The 20,966-nt window shown below is 45.6% G+C and overlaps 3 protein-coding genes across 4 annotated transcripts in view; 1 reads left to right on the forward strand and 2 right to left on the reverse strand.

Annotated features, from left to right (window-relative positions):
• Nucleotides 1–940: 940 nt before the first annotated feature.
• ZBTB6 (zinc finger and BTB domain containing 6) lies at nt 941–3,558 on the reverse strand. The gene has a single exon (XM_038156694.1). It carries the CDS (start codon nt 3,365–3,367, stop codon nt 2,072–2,074), a length of 1,296 nt encoding a protein of 431 aa, XP_038012622.1. The 5' UTR covers nt 3,368–3,558; the 3' UTR covers nt 941–2,071.
• Nucleotides 3,559–6,117: 2,559 nt separating this feature from the next.
• On the reverse strand, nt 6,118–11,328 carry ZBTB26 (zinc finger and BTB domain containing 26). The gene is made up of 3 exons (XM_038156693.1): nt 11,263–11,328; nt 10,983–11,045; nt 6,118–9,100 (listed from the first exon to the last, which is right to left on the reverse strand). Exon 3 carries the CDS (start codon nt 9,088–9,090, stop codon nt 7,774–7,776), a length of 1,317 nt encoding a protein of 438 aa, XP_038012621.1. The 5' UTR covers nt 9,091–9,100; nt 10,983–11,045; nt 11,263–11,328; the 3' UTR covers nt 6,118–7,773.
• The window catches only part of RABGAP1 (RAB GTPase activating protein 1), a 60,698-nt gene continuing 51,017 nt past the window's right edge, over nt 11,286–20,966 (forward strand). The window contains exons 1-2 of one of the 2 annotated variants that reach the window (XM_038156691.1): nt 11,286–11,420; nt 17,722–17,923. In XM_038156691.1, coding sequence (XP_038012619.1) covers nt 17,774–17,923 — 150 coding nt within the window. In that variant the 5' untranslated portion in view covers nt 11,286–11,420; nt 17,722–17,773. Of the gene's footprint in view, nt 11,421–11,441; nt 11,951–17,721; nt 17,924–20,966 lie in introns of those variants that run through there. The other variant, XM_038156692.1, reaches the window with a different exon arrangement.

A 20,966-nucleotide genomic window follows, 5' to 3' on the forward strand; every position in this document is an offset into this window, starting at 1 on the left:
CTGCCCCAGCACGGCAGCCCCGGAGCCACACCCGGGAGCTGCAGCTGCTTCTCCGGTCACGCAGAGATAACACAGCCTTAGCCAAGGGCACGGCGGTGCAGAGCTGTGACTCCTGAGGGGGAAGAATTCATGGCACAAGTGGGTCAGACAGACCCCTCTGAAGGACAGAAAAATGCGTTACTAAATGACCGCCACTGGAACACCGTGTTTTGTTTACTACATCTTGTTTACTCAACACAGCAAGCCAAAATATTAACTGTTAAGGTATGCACAGAATTATTAACTGTGATCAGAGAAATCGCAATCTATTTCTGACACAACGCCTCGTTTGCATTTCATTTATTGTGTTATGACAAGACATGGTTACATGTAGGGACAGGGGCGAGGAAACTCCTCTAATGTGAACATGTGCACAAGACCAGGGTTTGTCCACAAAGCTTACTGAGACACTGCAGCCACTGAACAGAACATGCTGGTGGCCTGTCACACAACACAACTCCCTCTCATGTTTACATGCATGACCAAAATAACTCGGAACCTGCTCCCGCAGAAGATACGCTTCAAAAGATCAGTCTGTTTCCCCTCTGGCACACAGGGAAGCGCTCATGAGGGAAATACCCACACGTACACCTGACCGTGCCTGTAACAAGCAGTAACGGGAAAGTGCAGGGTGGACATTGTACACGCCCAACCCCTCACGTAGCTGATCAATAAAACCCCAAACAGGCTGGTGCACTCACAGACACAGGGAAGGAAAGTGAACTGACATTAAAAACTATTGTCTTAGATTTTAGAGCCAGCCAGATGCTGAAGCATTTGGGCCAGACTTCTGGACTCTGAGCAAGAACTTGGAACAGCACTTCTGAAACTTGAAGGAAAGCGTGGTAGACAAGAGTAAGAGCTACAGCTTGTTGCTAGTTGTAAGTACCATTATCTCATATTAACAACTGAAATGACCCTTTATTTATATTACATTTAGTGGAAAAAACATGTACCAGCCAGAGACACAGACTGCATCACAGGGTGCTCGATGCTCATGATGAAACTAAAATGGCCTTTGACAAAGCACAAACACACTTCTGCAAACACACATCATTGCTGTGTTACTGTGTCACAGGATCAGGGTTTGAGACCTCTATGTCTAAGCCATTGCTAGTCAGACAGAAATGCCTGGTTTTCAAAATTAGCATTGAAACTGTGATTCCCCAACAGCACACAGCTGGATTTCACACAAGTGCATATAGCTAAGGTCTGTAAAAAAATGAAGGCAGATGTTATGATGCAACAAACAGGATAAACTTATCAAATACAGGTATGCAAAACACTGGTATGACAGGAAAAAAACCCCACTATTAGAAGAAAGAAGTTTATAAAAATTCAGAACTTGATAAAACTAAAAGCAAGTCCTTTTCATGGGACTGTCCAGTTACAAATAAACTGCAAGGCAATACTGTTTGTTCCTTTCTCTTTTACAAATTCTCTATTTGCAAGACAAACTGAAAGGTTCCTTGATTAGTTTTTCTTTGTTGTGTGTCCTTAAACGTCACAGACTTGAGTATGAAAACACACCTACTTTCTGGAAGATCTACCAAAGTTTGGGCAAGGAAGGAGATGATTTCACCATGAACGATCCAGGAACTGGATGGGAACAACTGAATTGCTGAATAAATACAAACACCCCCTTCCCTCAGCTGTTGTCACCAACACCATGGCTCAGGCTTCAGCTTATTGCAGTATCAGTAATAGTCTGAAAGTCAGCAGTGCCTGCCCTTGAAACAAGGAATATAAAACATCATTGGGGGACCAGGAAGTGCTCAGTATCATAGAAGAGAAGCATGAAATAATTTCCCATATTTTGCAGTTTAGTTTCAACTAGGAAACACCTTTTTTCACTGCCAGCAATAGCAACCCTAAGGGAGCAGGCAGGTTTCCTGCTCCAAGGCCTGTCTTGGATCACCAGCCACCTGTTTGTGCTTCTCTCCCTCAGATGGGGATCTGGAACTGGAATTGCATCTAGAATTTCACTAGCCAGGAGCTTTTTGTGGAGTCTGACTCCACAATTGCCCAGCTATCAATCATAGTCTATTTTAACTTTTGTAATAGTGTTCAGGTTTGGCTTTTCGCTGCTGCTCCTTCCATGAACAGAAGTCAAATGCTTTTTAAGAGCAGACTTGTGTTTGAAGTCCATGTCGCAGCAGTGGCACTTGTAGGGCCTGTCCCCGCTGTGGATGTTGAGGTGATCCTGGAGCGTGCTCTTGGCCGTGAAGGTCTTCAGGCACACCATGCACTGGAAGGGCCGGATCCCCATGTGCCCCCGGATGTGCCTGTTGAGATTCTTTTTTTGCGTAAACGTTTTGCCACATTGCAAGCACAGGAAGAGTTTGTGCATTTTCAGGTGTCTGAGATAGTTCTCGAGGTGCAGAAAGCCCCTCGGGCACTTTGGACACTGGTGCCGCCATGAGCTGCCAGAATCCTCCAGGCTCTGGAACCCATTCACCCCACTAGAAGTTCCTTCTGGATTGTCACCAACAAAAGCCTGAAAGTGATTTCCTGGCATTTCTGTATTCCTGCTTTCAACGGTAGAGTTTATCAAGGAGTGCTGGGTTTCTGGGAAATATAGATTTGTTTTAGAGGAAGTGCAAGGCTGAGGAAAATGATCATTCTCTACATTTGCCACACTCATGGAATCCATTCTGAAGATACAGATTTCATCATCCTTATACCCGATTTCCACTGTTGATATTTCTGGGGATTTCGTGTCCTTCCTTTCTGATGCCAAGCTCTGCGCTGCAGGGTGTGGGCCATCCCCATCCCCATCCCCATCCTCCTGTTTCACGGGGTACTCTTCATTCTCTGGGCTGTCTTCAGAGATCTCGATTATTTCACAATCTTTTTCTAGAACCTCATCCCCGCTCCTTAGTTCAGCATCCGAGGAGTGGCACCCCTCAGCAGCCTGGGTACCGCTCTCCACGGAAGCGTCGATCTCCAAGTACTTGGACAAGGCCTCGGTGCACTTCTCCACAATGTGAACCATCTGCAGGTAACTCGCGGCCGTCAGGTACTTCAGCAGCTCCTTCTTCTTGACTTCCAGCGCGCCCGTGTAGCAGGACAGCAGCAGCTTCCTGCCCACCTCGGCGCTCTGCAGGATGGTGATCCGCACCTGCCTGGACTGGTTGAGCAGGAACTGATCCCGCATGAAGGTGGAGCAGGCGGCGAAGATCACCTTGTGCCCCTGGAACTCGGTGTCGTTGATGTAGATGGACACGTCGCAGAAGAGGTTCTGCTGGCGCAGGAGGTTCATCTTTTGCAGCACGGCATCGCCCTGCTGCTCGAACTGGAAGTGCAGCACCTCCGAGTCCGCCGCCATGGCGGGACCCGCGGGCACGGCCGGAACGCCTCGCCGGGCGCAGCCTCCCCCGCCTCCGGCAGGACCCGCTGTCCCGGGGCTCCCGGGCCGCCCGCCGCCGGCCGCGATCCCGCTCCGCCCCGCTCCCCGGCCGCTCCCCGCAGCCGGTGCCGCTCCGCCGCCGGTGCCGCAGCGCCCCGGAACAGCTTCCCCGCCCGCCCCTTCCGCCCGCCCGCCCCCGGCGCGCCGCGACCGCGGTGGAAATGAGAGGCGGCGGCAGACAGAGTTAGCAGCACGTTTATTAGAAGACTTGGCACTGCTACAGCGGCTGCCGCTGGGGGAAACCGCACCGGCACCGGGGCGCGCCTCGCCCGCCGTTCGGTAGAGGTAGCGACGTGTCCGCCCCCGTAAGGCATCCCGGGGAGCGGCTACCGGGGCTCCTCCTCGCCATCAGCCGGGACGCGCCGGGGGAACGGCGAACCGCCGCCCCGAAGGCCGCCGGGACGAGCTGCTGGCTTCTTCGCGGCCACGGGACAACGCCCGGCAGCCGCCGACCCGCCTGCTTTGGTTATCACACGTAGTGTAAGACTTTTGCCCAGTCAGTGAAGAGGTAGCTAATGCTCAGTCCATCGATTATACAATCTCCAAGGAAAGGCGTCCGTCCTGCCTTCTCACCCCTTACCAAGTCGGGAGGCACCACTATGTCCCCCTCTTCGTTTACAAAAATTAACATTTAACGTGACTTTAGAGTTCTCTCAACAGTTTCAGTTTGTATCACATTGATTCTCCCTCCTCACTTTTATTCCTCCCAGTGACTCCAAAACCATAATCAGCCCCACACAATTAATTTCTACGTTATTTCAACAAAAGTTCAGCGGCAGCTAAATTTTGCCAAAAAGCTAGGGGAGAGAAAGACTGACACTTCAAATTCTTCAGTTACTAACTTGCAAAACATGTCTTCTAAAAGAAAAATAAATTAAGGAAAGACTCATCCCTGATCTATGCAGGAGGCTGTGCAGTTGCAGCACGTGCTGCAGGAACACATGCTACACAAGCTACCATCACTCAGAGAAGTGGTGAGCCCAAACCTCTGGCAAACCTAAATTCTAAAAATTCCTTCTTCTATATAATATAAATAAATAAAATGCCAACTTAAAAAAATTCCTAATATACTGAGGAGTTATTAAAATACTTTTGTAATAGACTTCAGTTATTTTTAGGATATGCAGGAAGTTGTACAGCACATTTAGTCGTGAGACTATCCACTTACCAGCAAATGGTATTCTACACAGTAACACACAGATTATGATAACTGCCATAGTCCTCATCTGAATATGCAGCATCAGTAGCAACAACCAACGGATCTAATCTTTCACTACTCGGGACATTGCAATGAAGACAACATTTTACATACATGGACAATTAAGTTCATCTTATTCTATAACTGAGCTGCCTCTGCATATTCCATTTATCATAATTCTTACTCCATTTCAATCTGTAATTCCGAGAAGCAGCATTAGCCAGATTTTGCTTTTCTATTACCTCTTCTATACTCTTCACTTGTCCTTCCATCCAGGGGCACATTCTAGATGAACTCTACCACCAGTGCACTTTGCATCAGCGCATTGCCCTCAGAGCTCCAGTGCTTCTGGAGTCACGCAGCCATCTCCTGCAGAAATCTTTTGGTCTGCACCCTTTTGCCAGGCCAAAAGCAGACATCAGTAAAAGTCACCTTTCATCCAACAGATGTGTCCATTTTCAGTGAAGAAAGTCTTCAGCATTTCTGCTTTTTCCTATTCATTTATGCCGTGCTCTTGCCAAACGACCACAGCAGCCTTTAACTGAGCAGCCCAGCAGTCTCGGCCTTCTCGGACGTCCAAATCACCACAGCACAGGGTGGACTGAACACCTGTGCACCTTGACCAAATGACTTCTTTCGTTTCTTAGGAAACTCCTTGTCTCTTCATATCAGCTTCAAGTCACCCACAGCTACTTCAACAAGCTGTATTCTCATTACAGTAACATTACAGCTTCATAATTTCACAAAACCCAAAACTTTCCAGATAGACAAACTTTCAATACTGTCCATTTTGCTGCCACGTTTTCTAGCATTTGTGCAGTTGTATTCCTTTCTGTGGCAGAAGGCCATTTTCTTTTTTGTGTCCATATTCATATTGCCTTGGATTGTTCACTAGTACCTCACAACACGTTGACCTGGCTCTGCAAGCTCTTGTTCTCCACGTCTATCTTCATTTTGACATAGCACTATAACTTATTTCCATTTAGTGAATAATAGATTCTCAAAATGTTTGAACAATACAGAAGATTTTGCCTGAAGACAGAACGCAAGCATCAGATGCAACTGTCACGGTCAAATTTAGTTCAAAACAACTCTGAAAGTGGGTGGCTTCAAGAGGAAAACAGTTCTTCCCATGCAAACCTATCTTCTACCCCAGCAACCTGAACAATAATTTAAAAAGTCTCAAATAGTTAGACTTTAGGCCTAAATATATTTGCTACAACTTGAAAGATGAATGCCCTGATGTAATTTCCTTTGCTTACTTCATAGCTGTCCATGTAAGAGTTCGTGTAACAGTCAAGTGCAGTAGTTCGAGAACTCAATTGCAAAAACTGATTCACAGAATCACCTTCTTTTTCTACTCCAAAGTATGTGGATTTCTGAAAACGTTCTGCAACATTAATCAACACGTTTTAACGTCCATCAGTGTAATATCTGCGTAAGGAAATCCTGACTTCTACACACACAGAACTGAAGAGCAAGACCAACTTTTGATAATGACATACACAACACTTTTTGCTCTACACACCTTTGGTCATACCTGTTTAACATTTTTAACCGTACAATAGCAGCCTTTCACCCCACCCCTCATTCAAACACACCAACAGTACTATGTTTAGGTAGGAAGCATAATCTCAGCCTCACGGCAAACCTTGTGGAAAAGAGCTGCACTGGAAGAAATCCTTACTCCAAACACAAACAGCAGTTCTCTGCTGAGGATCAGCCATTTGATTATTAGTCTATGCTACACTTCAGTACTAACAGTGCTGTTCTACTGGGAATGGTGTGCCTCAGATGAATTAAGCTTCTTTCAGCCTGACTGGGATGCGGATAATTCCACAGCACTTTTGAGAAGCAGTATGGTATAATCCCAGAATCCAAATTAACATGCCATTCCCGCTACATTTTGATGTTTAAGGCGGTATACAAGAGGTATTGCTGAGTACAGTCAATAGCTGATATATTAACCTATAGAAATTGTGCTACCTATACCTCATCCTAGGATCTGTAAAACACTAATGGTCACTTCAAAAAACTTCAAGAAATCAAAAAACTTTATGTTAAGTTCTTATAGCAGGTATTTTTGTTTAAAGTTAAGTGACACGTGGCCCTTATTAGACATCGAGGAGAGACGTACAAGAACTAAGGAGGGAAAAAAGCAAAAAAAAAAATCGTGGAGTTGTTACACATTGCAGCTTTAAAAAAGATTCTTTTCACAGTGTCAAAAAGCAGTATTTCTCCACTCCAGCTTTGCTCTAAACCCAACAGCTGTTGTGGTTCGTGATGCAAAACTTATGGAAGATGGAGGATAACTTTTAGCTTTGAAGTGTTTAGCTTGTCTCAGTACATGCACTGGCAAGTGCCCTTTAAAAATCCCAGGTATGCCAGCGTAAGAACAGGTCACATTTGCACTCCAGGCACCAGCCTCTCACATTCCAGAGCTGCAATTTATCCTCAGTTTGAACAGCTCTATGCAATGATCAGCTAACCCTGCCAAATCATTTAGGGTTTCATCTTTTCATAATGCATGTTGAGGTTAAAAACCCTGAGAGTTTTTAAGAGAGCATTGATTGGCAGCAGAAATTTCTTGAAATAGGTTTAGAAAGGGCAAAAAAGTGACATAAAAATACTTCATTTCAACTGCAGGAGTCTAGGGGTAAGATCAGAGAAAGGTAATTTTAAGAGGTAAGTTTAAATTTGAGTATATGGAGTGTTTTCAGTTATCCAGTGCCTTTTAAAAAAAATATTGGGTTATCTCACACACTTGTCCTCTTTGCTTTCCTCCATCTGCCCAGACACAGAGAGGCCTCTAACTGCACAGCAGATGGTTTACTTGCAGCCCACAGCAACAGTCTTTCAAAAGGTGTTAGTCTTGAGTCTCCTAATCAGAGAGAAATGAAACTATTAACCCCTTAATCCACAGTAGAGACATAGACAGAAACCTGAAGGAGGATTGCTATTCACAGAAAATATCAAGTAAGACTAAGAGTGATGGCTGAAGACCTGCCAGGTTTTGCAATCCAACCATCTGTAGCCTTTCAGGGCACACCACTAGTTTAGGGAGGAAGCCAAACCGACGGTTTGCTCCTCTCAGTCACGATCCCTACACAGGGAGAGTTTTAATTGCTTAATTGACGCAGGTACTATCGTTTCTTAAACCGAGCACAGCCTGAGGCAGCTTCCCTGCATCCAGTACCTGGCTGGCATCAGCCTGCTGACAGACCTTACTGTCTGTAGCAGCGCTACATGTGAATGAATCGAAGTCCACCGTTATGTCTTGCACGTTTCTTTCATTGGCATTGTCAAAGCTGTTTTTACCGTGCAGCTGTTTGAGGTGTTTCCTCAGAACGGGCTTATGCGCAAAGACCATGTCACAGTAGTTACACTTGTGGGGCTTGTCCCCACTGTGCAGGTTGAGGTGGTCCTGTAAGGAACATTTCTGAGAGAACGTTTTCCCACAGATCTTACACTGGAATGGTTTGATGCCTGCGTGCACTCTCATGTGCCGGTGGAGATTGCCCTTCTGAGTGAACGTCTTGCCACAGAGCAGACACATAAATAGTTTATGCATCTTTAAGTGGTTAGCATAGTTTTCCAGATGCCGAAATACTCTCGTGCACTTTGGACACTGATGGTGCCACTGGAGGCCCTTGTCTATCCCTCGGTTGTTAGGCCCAAACATATCTTTAGAGGCCAGAATGATGTTATCGCTGCCCGCGTACGAAAGGGCATAGTTGTGGAGGTGGTTTTGCTCTATTTCACTTGCTCTGTTCTCAACAGTGGAGTTGATAAGAAAGTGTTGAGGCTCTGAGGAATGCAGTGCAGTTTGTTCAGAAGAAATAAACTGATTCTGATCCTTCTTATTCCTAACTTCTGTTACCTCCCCAATGGACTCCACCTTGATGATCTGAATATCACTATCCTCCATGTCCATGCTGTCCTCCGAAGGCTGAATGCAGGGCGAGTCTTGCTGCAGAGAGTCATCGTCTCCCTGATGTTCCTTCAGCTCAGAAGAGTCGCTCTGCTGCTCACACTCTTTGCTCTCCAGCGGTTGCTTGGGTTTGATGAACTTCCACAGGGCCTGAGTGCACCGCTCCACGATGTGGCTCATCTGCAGAAAGCTCGCAGCAGTCAGGTAGTTCACCAGTTCCATTTCAGGGAACTCCAGAGTGCCACTGTAGCATGAGAGAAGCAGCTGCCTCCCCACTTCTGAACTCTGCAGGATGGAGATTTTTACATCTCTGGAGTCGTTCAGTAAGAACTGATCTCTTAAGAAAGGAGAGCCAGCAGCAAAGACAATTTTGTGCCCGTGAACTTCAACATCATCTATATGGACCACAACATCACAAAACTTGTTTTCTTCCCTCAGTTTGTTCATTTTCTGTAACATTGAATCTCCATAATTGTCAAACTTGAAATGAAGAATATCTGATCTTTCTGACATTTTGGCACACCTAAGGAAAAGCAGCAGAGAAAAAACCAAACAATGAGTACTTTTTGTTTTCTAAAAGGTAGGTTAGAAAGATTTAAATAACAATATAAAGTGGGTGTTCATCAGCCATTATGTTTTTTATCCTAGGTACACACTGAAGGTCCATTACAAGTAAAAACAAATTCAAGTTTACATCTCACATTACAATAACTTTTACATTTTTTTAATGTAATGAAGCCTGAATATTAAGTGGAGGTGCTATGACAAAACTTGTCCTGAAGCAATATCCTAAAGTGTTAGGACGTAAAGGGAAACTGTATTTTCAGCAAGCTTTGGGTTTTGCAGCACTGGGTCGAACACATTAGATTGCCTTTCACGTTCTTCTGCAGAAGTTGGTTTGTTGTATGTTGTTTTGGCTTTCCTAAGATTACAGAAAAAAATCTTCACAATGGCCCCCGCTAGGCTCCTGTTTTGAATACCTGGGGACTAAAGGAAACCTTGTGCCTAGTCTTGTTCTTTGGAAGATCACTTCTCTAAGAAGTTTGTTCTTGTTTTGATAGGACTTGGAATGAAGAACAGTGGATCTTCCACAAACCAAGTACCGCTCTTTTGCCTTTCAACAGTTGCTTTAAGAATGTATAAGACTACACTGATTCTGGGTGAAATACTGCTCACACAATCCTGCCAAAGCACTAGGATTGCAGGAAGTGAAGAAATAACAGGAGACTAAATGATGCAAGATTTGGTTAGATAAAATTACAAAACAAAGCAAAACTTACACCTCCCAACTATTACAAACACCACATAAAGCTCGAAAGGAAGCTTTGAAGTTTATAGATAAAAGCAGATCCTGCTCTCTTGGGGCATGAAGTGTCAGCTGAGTGTACACACAAGAATGGCATTGTGCCCACACAAGACAACTATTCAAAGAATATTTTTGGAAGCATCTGTCAATAATCAGGGCTTTTTCAGTTTGCAGCTCATACAGCATTTGGAGACACGACCTCCTCATTGATCACACCCATCAAGCATATCTTCCAGTGTTTGGCATGCAAAAATTAGGGGAGCATTTCAGAAGACTTCAAAAGCTAGGGGCCAGGGAAAGTTTGGAAGCAGGGGGGCATTGTTCTGCAGTACAACTGGTTCTGCTGAATCTGCAGAACCCAGTCTCTCAGTCACCTTCAGCCCTGCCTGACCCCATTTCTAGGGCTGAAAGTTTAATTTTAAGAGGCAACAGCCTTTGGCAAATATAAACGACAGGAACAGATAATACTGATATATCTTCAGTGAATTTTACACATTATCAAACTGGTTCTTTTTGTGTTTTCTCTGGACAGTGATGAGGGAAGTCCAGTTGTGAGTCTGTTTTTTCCACCTTGGAAATTCATCCAATGTGAATGCAGTTAAAGCACTAACGATAAAGTTACACTGTGCTGTTATTCCACAGCTATTCCACTGTGCTGTTAACCACAGCTATTCCAGCCATTCCGCCTGTCTCTGGCAGACTACAAGAGAGCCACATCGTGAGAGACTCTATATAGAAAAGTTGGGACTTGCCTTAGCACACATTCAGTTTCAAATACTACTGATCTCCAAGAGAAAAGAGCATTAAACGAATCCCAAACCCGTTATCTCGGGAGGGTGGCAGCCCAAGGCAAGCTCCCGTGGGACGTGCAGGGCTCCCCGTTGGAAGCACGTGCTTCCTCGGCCTTTACCGACCGCGGATCGCCCCGGCCCCTCACATCTACTTCCCGGGGTCCGGGAACAGAATATTGCAGCACAGCCGAGCCGGGAGCCGGCGCAGCATCCCCTAACAATGTAAACGCGATGCCCTTCGCGAGAGCGGGAGAAGCCGCTGTCCGCGCCGGGCCCGGCCCCGCGGGAGGGAGGGAAGGGGCAGGTACCTGTAGCGTCGGGCCGCGTCCCCGCGCTGGCACCCGCGGCCGCTCCTGCCTCCGGCTACGGACCTAGAGAGGGGAGGAGACCCGCCGTGAGCCGCCGCCCCGGCGCCGGGCCGGGCCCGGCCGCCCGCCGCGCCCCCCGGGCGGCCCCGCGCCCCGCCGCGCCCCCGGCCGGGCCGGGCCGCCCTCCGAGCGCGGCCTGCGGGGGCAGCGGGAGCCGCGGGCCGCTCCGCGCCGCGCTCCGGGGCCGCCGCCCGCGCCCCGCCGGCCCGCCGGGACCTACAGGCGCCACCGCAGCCCAGCACCGCGACTCGGAACCGCATTGTCCGCCCGCCGGAAGAGCCGCGCCCGGAAGGACCGGCGGGGCCGCCCCTCCGCCCGGTCACGTGGGGCGGCGGCGGCCCAGGCCCGGCACCGGGAGCGGCGGCGGCGGCGGCCGGGGTAGGTGCGGTTCGCGCTGCCGCGGGGGCGCGTCCGCCCCGTCCCCGCTGCGCCCCCGCGGCGCTGCCCCGCCGCCGCTCCCTGCCGGCGTGCGGGAGCTGGGGGCCGTCCTGCGCTCCGCCGCCGCCGGGTCCCTCCCTCGCCCCCGGGGCCGTGGCTGCCACCCGGCGCGCTGCCTCCCCGTCCCCTCTGCCCGCGAGGGCCGCGGACTCGGCGGCAGCGGGGCCGTGAGACCGCCCCGGGTAACGCAGGGCGGCGCCGAGTCCTGGGGCAGGCGGGGGGCGCCGGGCCGGGCCCGTCCTCCCCAGCTCCCCAGCTGCGGGTGTTGGGCACGGGGACGACCCGCCTCGGAGCGCGTCCCGGAGCCGCCGGCTCTCCCCCGCGTAGGGGGGCTGGGCACGGGACTGACGCGGAGGGAACGGCCGGGCACCCGCTTTCCCTCTCCGTGTCGCGGGGTGTCGGTTGTTGCCTGTCGTTTCCAGATGGATCCTGAAATGTGGCATTTCGTTGCGTGCAGGCATCTTTATTTGGTTCGTGTACCATAACTTATGTGGTTTTTGCGGGTTTTATCCTTCTTGTTGTCAAGGAAGTGTTTCTTTCAGTTTAAATGTCCCCAGTAGATAATTTTTAAGGACTGCTTGTGTTAGGAGTGAAAATTAAGTGCAAACAGATTGTGCGAACTTGGTTTAAAAACACTTATCAGCAAAAGTTAAGTGGAAATCGAACTGCTGGAAGTAAAGTTGGTGGATTATCTCTGTGTAGGTTTGCCTGATCATTTTGGGGGAGAGGAGGAGAAGTAGAAAAAGTATTCAGGAGAGGTTTGGAGAGAAGGAAAAAATCATGTGAGAGGTTTGCAGAGGAAAAAGATTGTGTTTATTTCTTGAATACAGGCTGGAGAACAGGTAGGGCATAGAGGTATGGCTTGATCTGTGTTTCAGATTTTGTTTTACTTTCAGATTCTGTTTAAGCCAAACTCGATAGGATTTCTGAGACTTTTGGCTACTTAGAAAACATGTTATTGCAGAAGCTGCCCACTGCTGTTTGACTTGCAGAAATACTGTATTCTTTTTAAAGGCCTCTACTTAAAAGGTCAAGGACCTGAGGAAATTTATTTTTGTGTACACAGTAAACAAATTAACCAATGGAGCTTGGCATAGGGGTTTCCTTCCAGTTTCCAGCCCTGAGTGTTCAGTAGCACACACCAAATGTCACTCCTTTTTTCTTGGTTCTTCCACAGCGTATTTTTAAAGCGCTCTGGTTGTCTGGTGAGCGTAGCTCCCTGTTAGTGTTTGAATCCTAATGAGAGAGCAGCTCCAGCAGTAGGTAGAGCATCATCCCCAGAGTTAGTTTAGCTGCTGGCTGCACTGGCTTCCTCCCAGCCTCCAGCCCGTGCTGTGTCCTGGCTGCACAGCTCTGAGATGGGGCTGGTGCTGGGGCAGCGTCAGCTGCGGCGCGTGGATGGACCAAGTGTTCACAGTTAATTCATTCCAGCAGCATTCCTCTGCTGGGCTGGCTAAGGCAGTGTCAGCATTTCTTTTATAAACTGCAGTTTCCCAGGACGGGCTGCTTGTTTCTGGGATGGGGAATTTACTGATTACAAGAGCCTAAAATTAGGGTTTTGTTCTCTGGCAGATAGTTCAAATTCGGATTGAAAGCAAAATCATGTTTGCAATAACTATCAACGTGTTAAAGATTGTTAACAAAGATTGCATTAGCTTAACTCTTTGTGTTTTATCTGATGCCTGGTTTTGCATACAGTGTCTCGTTATTCACTCTTCTTCCTCTTCCCAAGATCTGTGAGGAGAGGGGTGGCATTAGAGACACCGTTATCTCCAAATAACAATACCTTTTTTCTTTCTGGCTCTTGAAATTAGTGGGAACATCTGTGGCTGTCAGTGTGTTGTAAAATGAAAGGAAAAGTTAGACTTGTAGTTATTTTTTATTAATTACTCTTTAGTCATCCTAAATCTGTATTTTCACATGCAGTATTCCTCTGGCTTTCCTGCTTCATTTTCAGTGCCCAGGACTTCTTGTTGCATTTGAGACTATGTGTTGCAGAGGGAAGGTGGGTAAAGATCCGACATGGTTAAGCAGACTAATCATGTGATACGTGAGAAGAAGAGAGATTGCTACTGATTGCTTGTATACTATTTGGGTTTTTTTCTCCCAGAGCTGTGATAAAACATAGGCATTGACCTGGAGCGTTTTCCAGGTTTTTTTTCAGGACTTGCAATGTATTTTAAAACAACAAGTGTGCACTAGGTGAATTGTACAGGTAGAAAAACCCACAGCTGTGCAAGGCTGTGAGAGCTCAGAGTCTTACAGAATGCTGGGTTCTTTGTCATAACACAGCTCTGCAAAGTGCACTTTAAAGCCTCTGAACTCTGCCACAAATTCCACTGTTCACCCACACCAAGATGCTAATGATGAGCCCTCGGAAAGCAGAACTTTGTGTCTTTAAATTGAACCATACTGGATTTGTTGTTAAACCGCGGATAGAGCCAGAGGAATAGAAACAGAAAATACATTATATTTAGGTATTTCAGCCACCTCAGTATCTTTTCTGCATGTCACCTTCTCGTTTTCCATGGTTTTTAACGCTATACTTAGTGGTTTCATAATTTGGAGGATAGAGGACATAAGTTTGTTTTGCATGCCAAGCTTTCTGACTTTGCTTTTTTAGGCAAATGGATTACTGTTCTTCAGTAATTCAGTTACTATTGCTGTATTGTTCTTTATCTAGTGATTTCTGCATCAGATGTATTGGAACTTTGTAGAATCACTTTAGGAGCTGCGGCTGAGGTACAAAAGCTGAGAAAGATTTGAATGGGGAAAAACCCTTTTCCTCTCTGGTTTGCATGCCTGTTCTCATGCTTATTCTCTTTTCTGCCCTGGAAACCCAGAACTTATTTTTGTGTTGTATTTCCCTGTAAATTCAGTGCTAAGGATGCTACATCTGCTGTTGACTCTCAGGTTGAAGAAGTTCATGCCCAAAATATTGATTTTTCCATTCACCCTCTGTCTTTTTGTGTGGTCATGGGTGTTCTAAGCACCAGAAATTATTATGGGTATTAGGGGTATTCCTTGGAAATGGAGTGAGACCAGCTATAGTTACAAGTGCCGTGCTTCACTTGTTGCACGTGACTCAAGGTGGCATTCATGCCTCAGCCTCTTCCAGTCATGTAAAATTGAAGGTTTTCTGTTTGTTTTGTTTTTTTTTTTTTCAATGTACTGTTTGCTTTAAGCTCTTTTAAATTCATTCTGGCAGAACTTTGAAGGAAAACTTTGATCACAAGTTGCAGGTCAGGTGTCAAATATTTGGAAAAGGGAGGGAAAGTAAAAGATAAATGTTTTATAAGTGTGTGTAACTAATCTGAGCTTTTGGTAGGTTTGCTCTCCAGTTGTTTAAGATTTTAGTCATGGTGAATGGGGTCTCTGCTGTTCTCTGCACATTATCTTGAGTAGAGAGTAAGGTGTAACAGCAATGAAGGGGAATTTCACAGAGAACCAGAATTTTAAGTAAAACTGAAAGCAGTGACCCAAGGGCTAGCCGTGTTGACGTTCTAATTTTGCAACTTTCTCCAGTAGTTTGTGTGAGGAGAGGCCAGAACACCCATTTAATTACACAGATGAGCATGGAAAGAGGTTGGTAGAAGTTTGCCTCTGTATGTGTTTTACCCAGACACTCTGTCTCCCATGGAGGTGTAAAGACACCTCCAGGCAAACACTGCCTTATTGTGGTGTAGTTTTGTGTCAGGAGCTAAACTGTGCTGAATTCAAAAGCTCCTATTTTATTTATGCTTAAACAAACCAAAGCCTCTTTCCGTGATAGAGATGAGAACTGGCTTTCTGAGGGACATCAAAACTTGAGCTCTGTGCTTGGCTGAGGTCTTTGGTCCTAAGCTGTAAGAGCAGAAAGCTTTGGGTCTGAGACCAATTGCAGGTATTGCTAAAGAGCACTGTCACTGCTGCTGCTTGTTCTTGGGGTTTGATTCCTAAGCCACATCTAATTGCTCTGCTGGTCTTTGATGTGTGCCCTTCTAGGCTGGCCCTTATTTTAATGGGCTTGGAGGTTTTCTGGTGGGGATTCTGCCACCGTGAGCTTTCTGATTCAGGTAAAATGATCCATGTGGTAACCTGTGTGGAACAAAGTGATAGCCAGGAACGGAGGAAATTAAATCCATGCAAAGCAAAGTGTGAGGATATAGGAATTTTGTTTAACTTCAGGCAATATTTTAATATTTGAAGACTACTTTTGCACCTCGAGTGTTTGAGCATTAATCCAATGAACCCCTGTGGCTGATTCCAGCACAGCTGGGTATCTGAGCTTTGCTTGCTGCTACATCAAACGCTTCTCTCAGTTGCCTGCTCCGCTGTCCCCTTTCCTGTGCTCTCCTATCTTGTGTAATTTCATGAGACTTCGCTGTTAGACTGGCACAGTTGGGCTGACTGGGGCGTGCTGGTGTTGCAATTCTGTGTTGTGACACTGCTGTGGGGTTAGGCTGGGCCGGCTGTGCCCCGGCATCCGCGTGGGGTTTGTTTACGCCTCCCTACGCCAGACACGAGCTTGAAGCACAGGAAGCTTGTTATTGAATTGAAGGTAATGTTGGGGAAAGGTGTCGCATTGAAACACTTGGGAAATAGGAGAAATTAGCACTTCCAGACAGACTGACTGTACCGAAATAAAGTGCTAAAGTGATCCTTGCCTGGATGGTCTTTACAGCTGCTTGTGATCAAAGCCTGCTCCTCTACTCCTGCTGTCAGTGTGGAAGATGAGTTTGCTGTGTTTGAATGAAAACAGTAAAGCCAAAGGGGTATTTAGTGTTTGATGCTTATTTTTAGTGTGTGTTTCAAGATCTTTGATTTAGGTATTTTCAGAGATCTGTGTCTTCTATAGATGGTGCAGTACGGAACTTCTGTAGAAATGTTTTAATATGAATTCTTAAAAGCATCTTTAACAATAAGAACTCTGCCCTACCTTTGAGATACATGTCAGTAATACCAGATAGACATACAGTGTGTAGAACTTCTCAAAATGCCTACATTTCACAGCCAGTAGTTCCCACTGAAAGTCAGTGGATCTTAAAATAATTTTGAAAAGGGTACCACACATGATTTTGAAAATAAATCAAATAATCACAGGTGTGTTGTCATTCATGAACAAACCACATCCATTCTTCCTCTTACACTCTGCTTCAGCTGTTCTCTGAAACATGTTCCAGGATCACTGAGTGATTAGATTGGTAATTGGTTAGATGTTGTCCTCCTGGCAGACTTCACGTTGTATTGGTGGTCGTGGGGAGGGCATTGATAGGAAGAAAAGCAGGCTTTGCTGTTTCTGGTGCATGGTTCCTGGTTCAGGCAGCAATGCTGTGAGCTGTGCCAGGTCTCCGTTGTTTGGCTGCACTGTTGGAAGCCAGGTTGGGATGGTGCTTCCAGGTTGGAAGGCAAAACTGGAGGCTGAAAAAGCATTTGAGTTTGGTTATGCTTGGGAGTTTGTAAAGACCCGAGCCTTTGAGATAAGGGTTTGGGTTTCTGGGAAATTTAATCACCCATTTTTATCACGGCAGTCTGTTTTGAGCCATAGATTCTGGGAATCTGTGCTGTAGAGTTCAAGGTGTGCAGCTGAACTTCACCTTTTGTTCTTTTCTTCAAATGCCTCTCAGTGCCAGTTCCAGCTTTTTAAAATCCTCTGTTGGCTCTGCTTCTCAGTACTGAGCCAGCCTACGCTGTTCTTCCTGCTTCTTGGAAGTCTTTGCTTTTATTGCTCCTTATAGTACAGAAGATTCAGCATAGATTCAGAAAATGCTCTATGTCCCACGGTTTCAGAGCAAAATATCAAAAGTTAGGTCAAACTCTTGCTTGGGGGAAAAGAATGTGATTGCAGCATATGGTGAGCTCTGATAGATAAAAGTGATTTTTGCATGAACATAGGTGAAGGCAGGTATTAATTGAAGGAAGTAAATTATTGTGGTGGTCTTCATTGTCAGCAAGTGGAGTGTATGTTCCAGGGCCCTGTTTTGTGTGGTGTGTAGAGAGTGGTGACTGACATAGCCATGAAACACTGCAAAGAGTTTGATTAACTTCCCTTTTGTGAGCTGTGGAAACCAGTGCTGTAATAGCATGTGCTGCTTAGCAAGATGAAGGCAGGACTTTGAGTGTGCACTGAGAGGAGCTGGAGCTTGGTTGTGCTGTCAGATGAGTTAGTTTTTATAATTAGTCAGCAGGTTTCTGAAAAGAAACATTTGAGCATTTTAGCATGAAGTTTTATATAAGTATTTTTATGATTTTTGTTTTTCAGGAGTTTATAACATATTTAATCTCATTCATGAATCGAACTTCCTTTTTAAGTCATGGATGACAAGGCTTCTGTTGGAAAAATCAGTGTCTCTTCAGACTCGGTATCCACTCTTAACAGTGAAGATTTTGTCTTGGTTTCCAGGCAAGGGGATGAAACACCATCTACAAATAATGGTAGTGATGATGAAAAAACAGGACTGAAGGTAAGAACCAATAACCTGAGTTTGTTCCCTGTTCTTCTAAATCAAACTAACCATAGAGAGCTTAAAGAGGGACTTCTTTGTTGTGGAAAACTTGACAGAAGGGAGAACTTATTCAAGAACCAGTTTTGTCAGTAATTTCTTCACTGCTGATGTCAGAGGTGGTAATTAGGTTTTGAGCAAGAGCTCTCTCCATCACTAGCTGTGGGTTTTTTCCCACTTTGCAGAATTCTTCCTAAAGTGCTTGGGATGAAACAGACTGATTGTCAAGAACGTGGAACTGTGATTTTATCACAGCTTTCAGGTGGAAAGCAATATTAGCATACATGGATTTGACTGTAGCTGTTAATTCAAAGATACGCTGAAGTTTTCCCCAATGTGAAATGTTCTCTTTAAGAAATGTAGAAGAGTAGTTATAACTAACAACTTGGCATGAATCAGAGAACACGAGCTCTCTGTGAAAGGCTTGTGAGAGCTGGAAGGGCACTGGCATCTTCTCACTTGTGAAAGTGCTGCTCTGGAAAGAGACCCTTGTCACCCTCTACTTTTTTTTTTTTGCTACGTAGAGCAACATTCATCCCAATTTGTATTTCAGCAGTTTTTAAGAAGAGTGGCACAAGTAAGGTAATCACTCCAAATTCCATCACTTTAATGTGTTGAAAACTGGATCTTCCCTAGAGTGAGTCGAGTTAATGTGTTCTTTGTGGGAGATGGAAGGAGATCTTCCACCACTGGAAGAAACTGATGTCTGTCTACAGCTGCATCTATGTCTTTAAAGATGATAAGAAACCCTGTGTTCTGCCTGTTGGACTGGGTGCTCCTCTTTTCCTTTGCAGTAGTTGTATCAGAGACTTTATCAAACATTTCTTGATGCTTTTGCTCTTCTTGCTTTTACCTCCCAACTGCTTTGTTTGTTTTTCTTGTGTTCCTTTGAGTCTGAGGCAAGACATGCTGTTATAGTGGCTCTTTTCTTTTACACAAGACTTCAAATAAATTCTATCAGTTAAGAGTCTCAAAACTGATCTTTTGCTTAATCTGGCAAAAAAGTTCACGTATGTTTTATGGTTGTTGTAGAAGATGTCACTTCGCATCATAGAATAGTCTAAAAAACATGAACATTTCTTAAGCATGGAGCCTGGTGATCTGTGAAACCTGCTGAAACGCTGTAGCCTCATGCTTGTCTTTCCTGATGCTGCAAATACCAGCAGCAACAAGATCAGTATCAGCATCAATACTTAGGAATTCAGAGTAGTCTCATAGTGGTGCTTACCTTGAGAATGCTTCTGTGGCAGTGTCTGTAATCAGCTCCTGAAGCGTCGTTTGAGAGCCCAGGAGACAGACATGCTCATGTCAACCAGCTTCTCTGTTCCATCCTGTTATCCCCAGTGAAAATTTGGAAGCATCAAATGTCGTAGTCTGCAATACTTCTTGCTCCACATGGGAGCTATTTGTATCCCTGTTTGCCTCCAGAGTGGTTTATGAAATGCTGGCTGCAGGTGTGCTGCTTCTCGTGATGAGGAAGGAGGAACGCGAGCTCTGCTGCCTCCTGATCATCAGTTATAAAATAAAGTTATGCTGTTCTCTGGTTTGGCACCGAATGCCACAGAGCTTTGCAGGTCTTAAGCTTCTTTGTGAATTTGGAGCCAGGACTGAGCACAAGCCTTGAACAAAGTGATTCACCTTGAGCTTTTCAGTATTCCAGTGTGGAGAGCACGTGCTGTTGGTTATTGGCTGCAATCTGAGTGATTAATGGCAATTTTCTGTCTTAAGCAAGCACTCGGTGTGCAGTCTAAATTCTCCCATAGAGGAACCTTCTTGTTAACCTCTTCCTTCTGCTTGAGGAGGAGAAAACTTTTAGCAGAGGAAATGGGAAGACTTTTTAGCTGTTCTTAGGGACAAAAATGTGGGTATTTTGGTATTGTTCTACCAGAAAAGAGACATTCTGCCATAGCCTGTGGCTTTATTCTTGGTATTTTTTTCCTCAACTTGCAAATAGCCATTCAGTTGCCAGTGAAGTGGAGCAGTGGAGGCTGTCAGAGGTGTGTTAAGAGTGTTGTCACTGTGATATCTGAAAGTATTTCAGTAGTGCATGAAAAATTAATGTTAACAGTACAGCATGAGAACTGAGGTTGTGTATTTCATAGGAACAAACGAGATTTTTATCTTCAAGCAGAAGCAATTGTTTTGGTGCTCATAACTAAGTTAATTTGTATGTGTCAAATCTCATTTTCTTTCATGTGTCCTCTAAGAAAAGCAAAAACTGAGTTCAGGTTTTTGTTTGAGCAGGTATCTCTTCCTGGTGTTCTGTTTTCTTTAGAAAAGCAGTTTGAGGATGTTTCATTTGCTAATGAGCACAGTCTGAGGATGGTGCTGGAAGTTCAGGTTTGTGTTTGCTGAATGTGACAGGCTCTGAAATTTGTACATTGGGCCTAAGGCTCTCGATAATGCTACAGTTCTGAGTAATAGTGCTATGGACCGAGTCAGTGTAAGTTTTTGTTTGGCACTTCTTTTCTTCCTCAAGTCTAGACAGAGAAACATTTCTTTTGAATATAATTAGGAACCATATTTTTTTCAGTTGGTCATAATTCATAAATGTGTTTTTGCTTTTTGTCAGTGCTGAAATACTTGGTTCAGTTTAAAAAGGGGTTGTCAGTGACTGTTTTCCACTGGCAGTGGGACCAGGCTGGACTTAGGAAAGCTTTGCTGCTGGAGCACAGTGTGGAGCAGGAGTTCTGAACTCCCCGGCACAGCGAGACCTCTCCCAGCAGAGGTGGCAGCACATGCATCAGGAGAAGGGAATAAATCACAGTTCTGATAAATCCCCTGGGATGCTAAAGGAAGTTTGCTCCCTCCTAGTTAAAGGTTAAGTGAAATCAGTTTTGAGTTTCGTGAGAAATGGAGGAAGATATGATTAGGGTAATGGTTCCTTTGCTCAGCCTCAAGCACTGATCAGTTGCACCTGTTATTGTTCCTTCTGCCCTTGGTTCTGCCAGGCTGGCTCTGGTTTTGGGGCTGCAGTCGGGTTTCAGACACGTTTACACCTTCG

The sequence above is a fragment of the Motacilla alba genome, chromosome 17 (genome assembly GCF_015832195.1).
Source record: "Motacilla alba alba isolate MOTALB_02 chromosome 17, Motacilla_alba_V1.0_pri, whole genome shotgun sequence".
NCBI classification, from domain to species: Eukaryota; Metazoa; Chordata; class Aves; order Passeriformes; family Motacillidae; genus Motacilla; species Motacilla alba.

What these genes read in the sequence shown, in the direction of transcription:
- ZBTB26 (XM_038156693.1), bottom strand. Translation starts at nt 9,090, where the DNA reads ATGTCAGAAAGATCAGATATTCTTCATTTCAAGTTTGACAATTATGGA.
- ZBTB6 (XM_038156694.1), bottom strand. Translation starts at nt 3,367, where the DNA reads ATGGCGGCGGACTCGGAGGTGCTGCACTTCCAGTTCGAGCAGCAGGGC.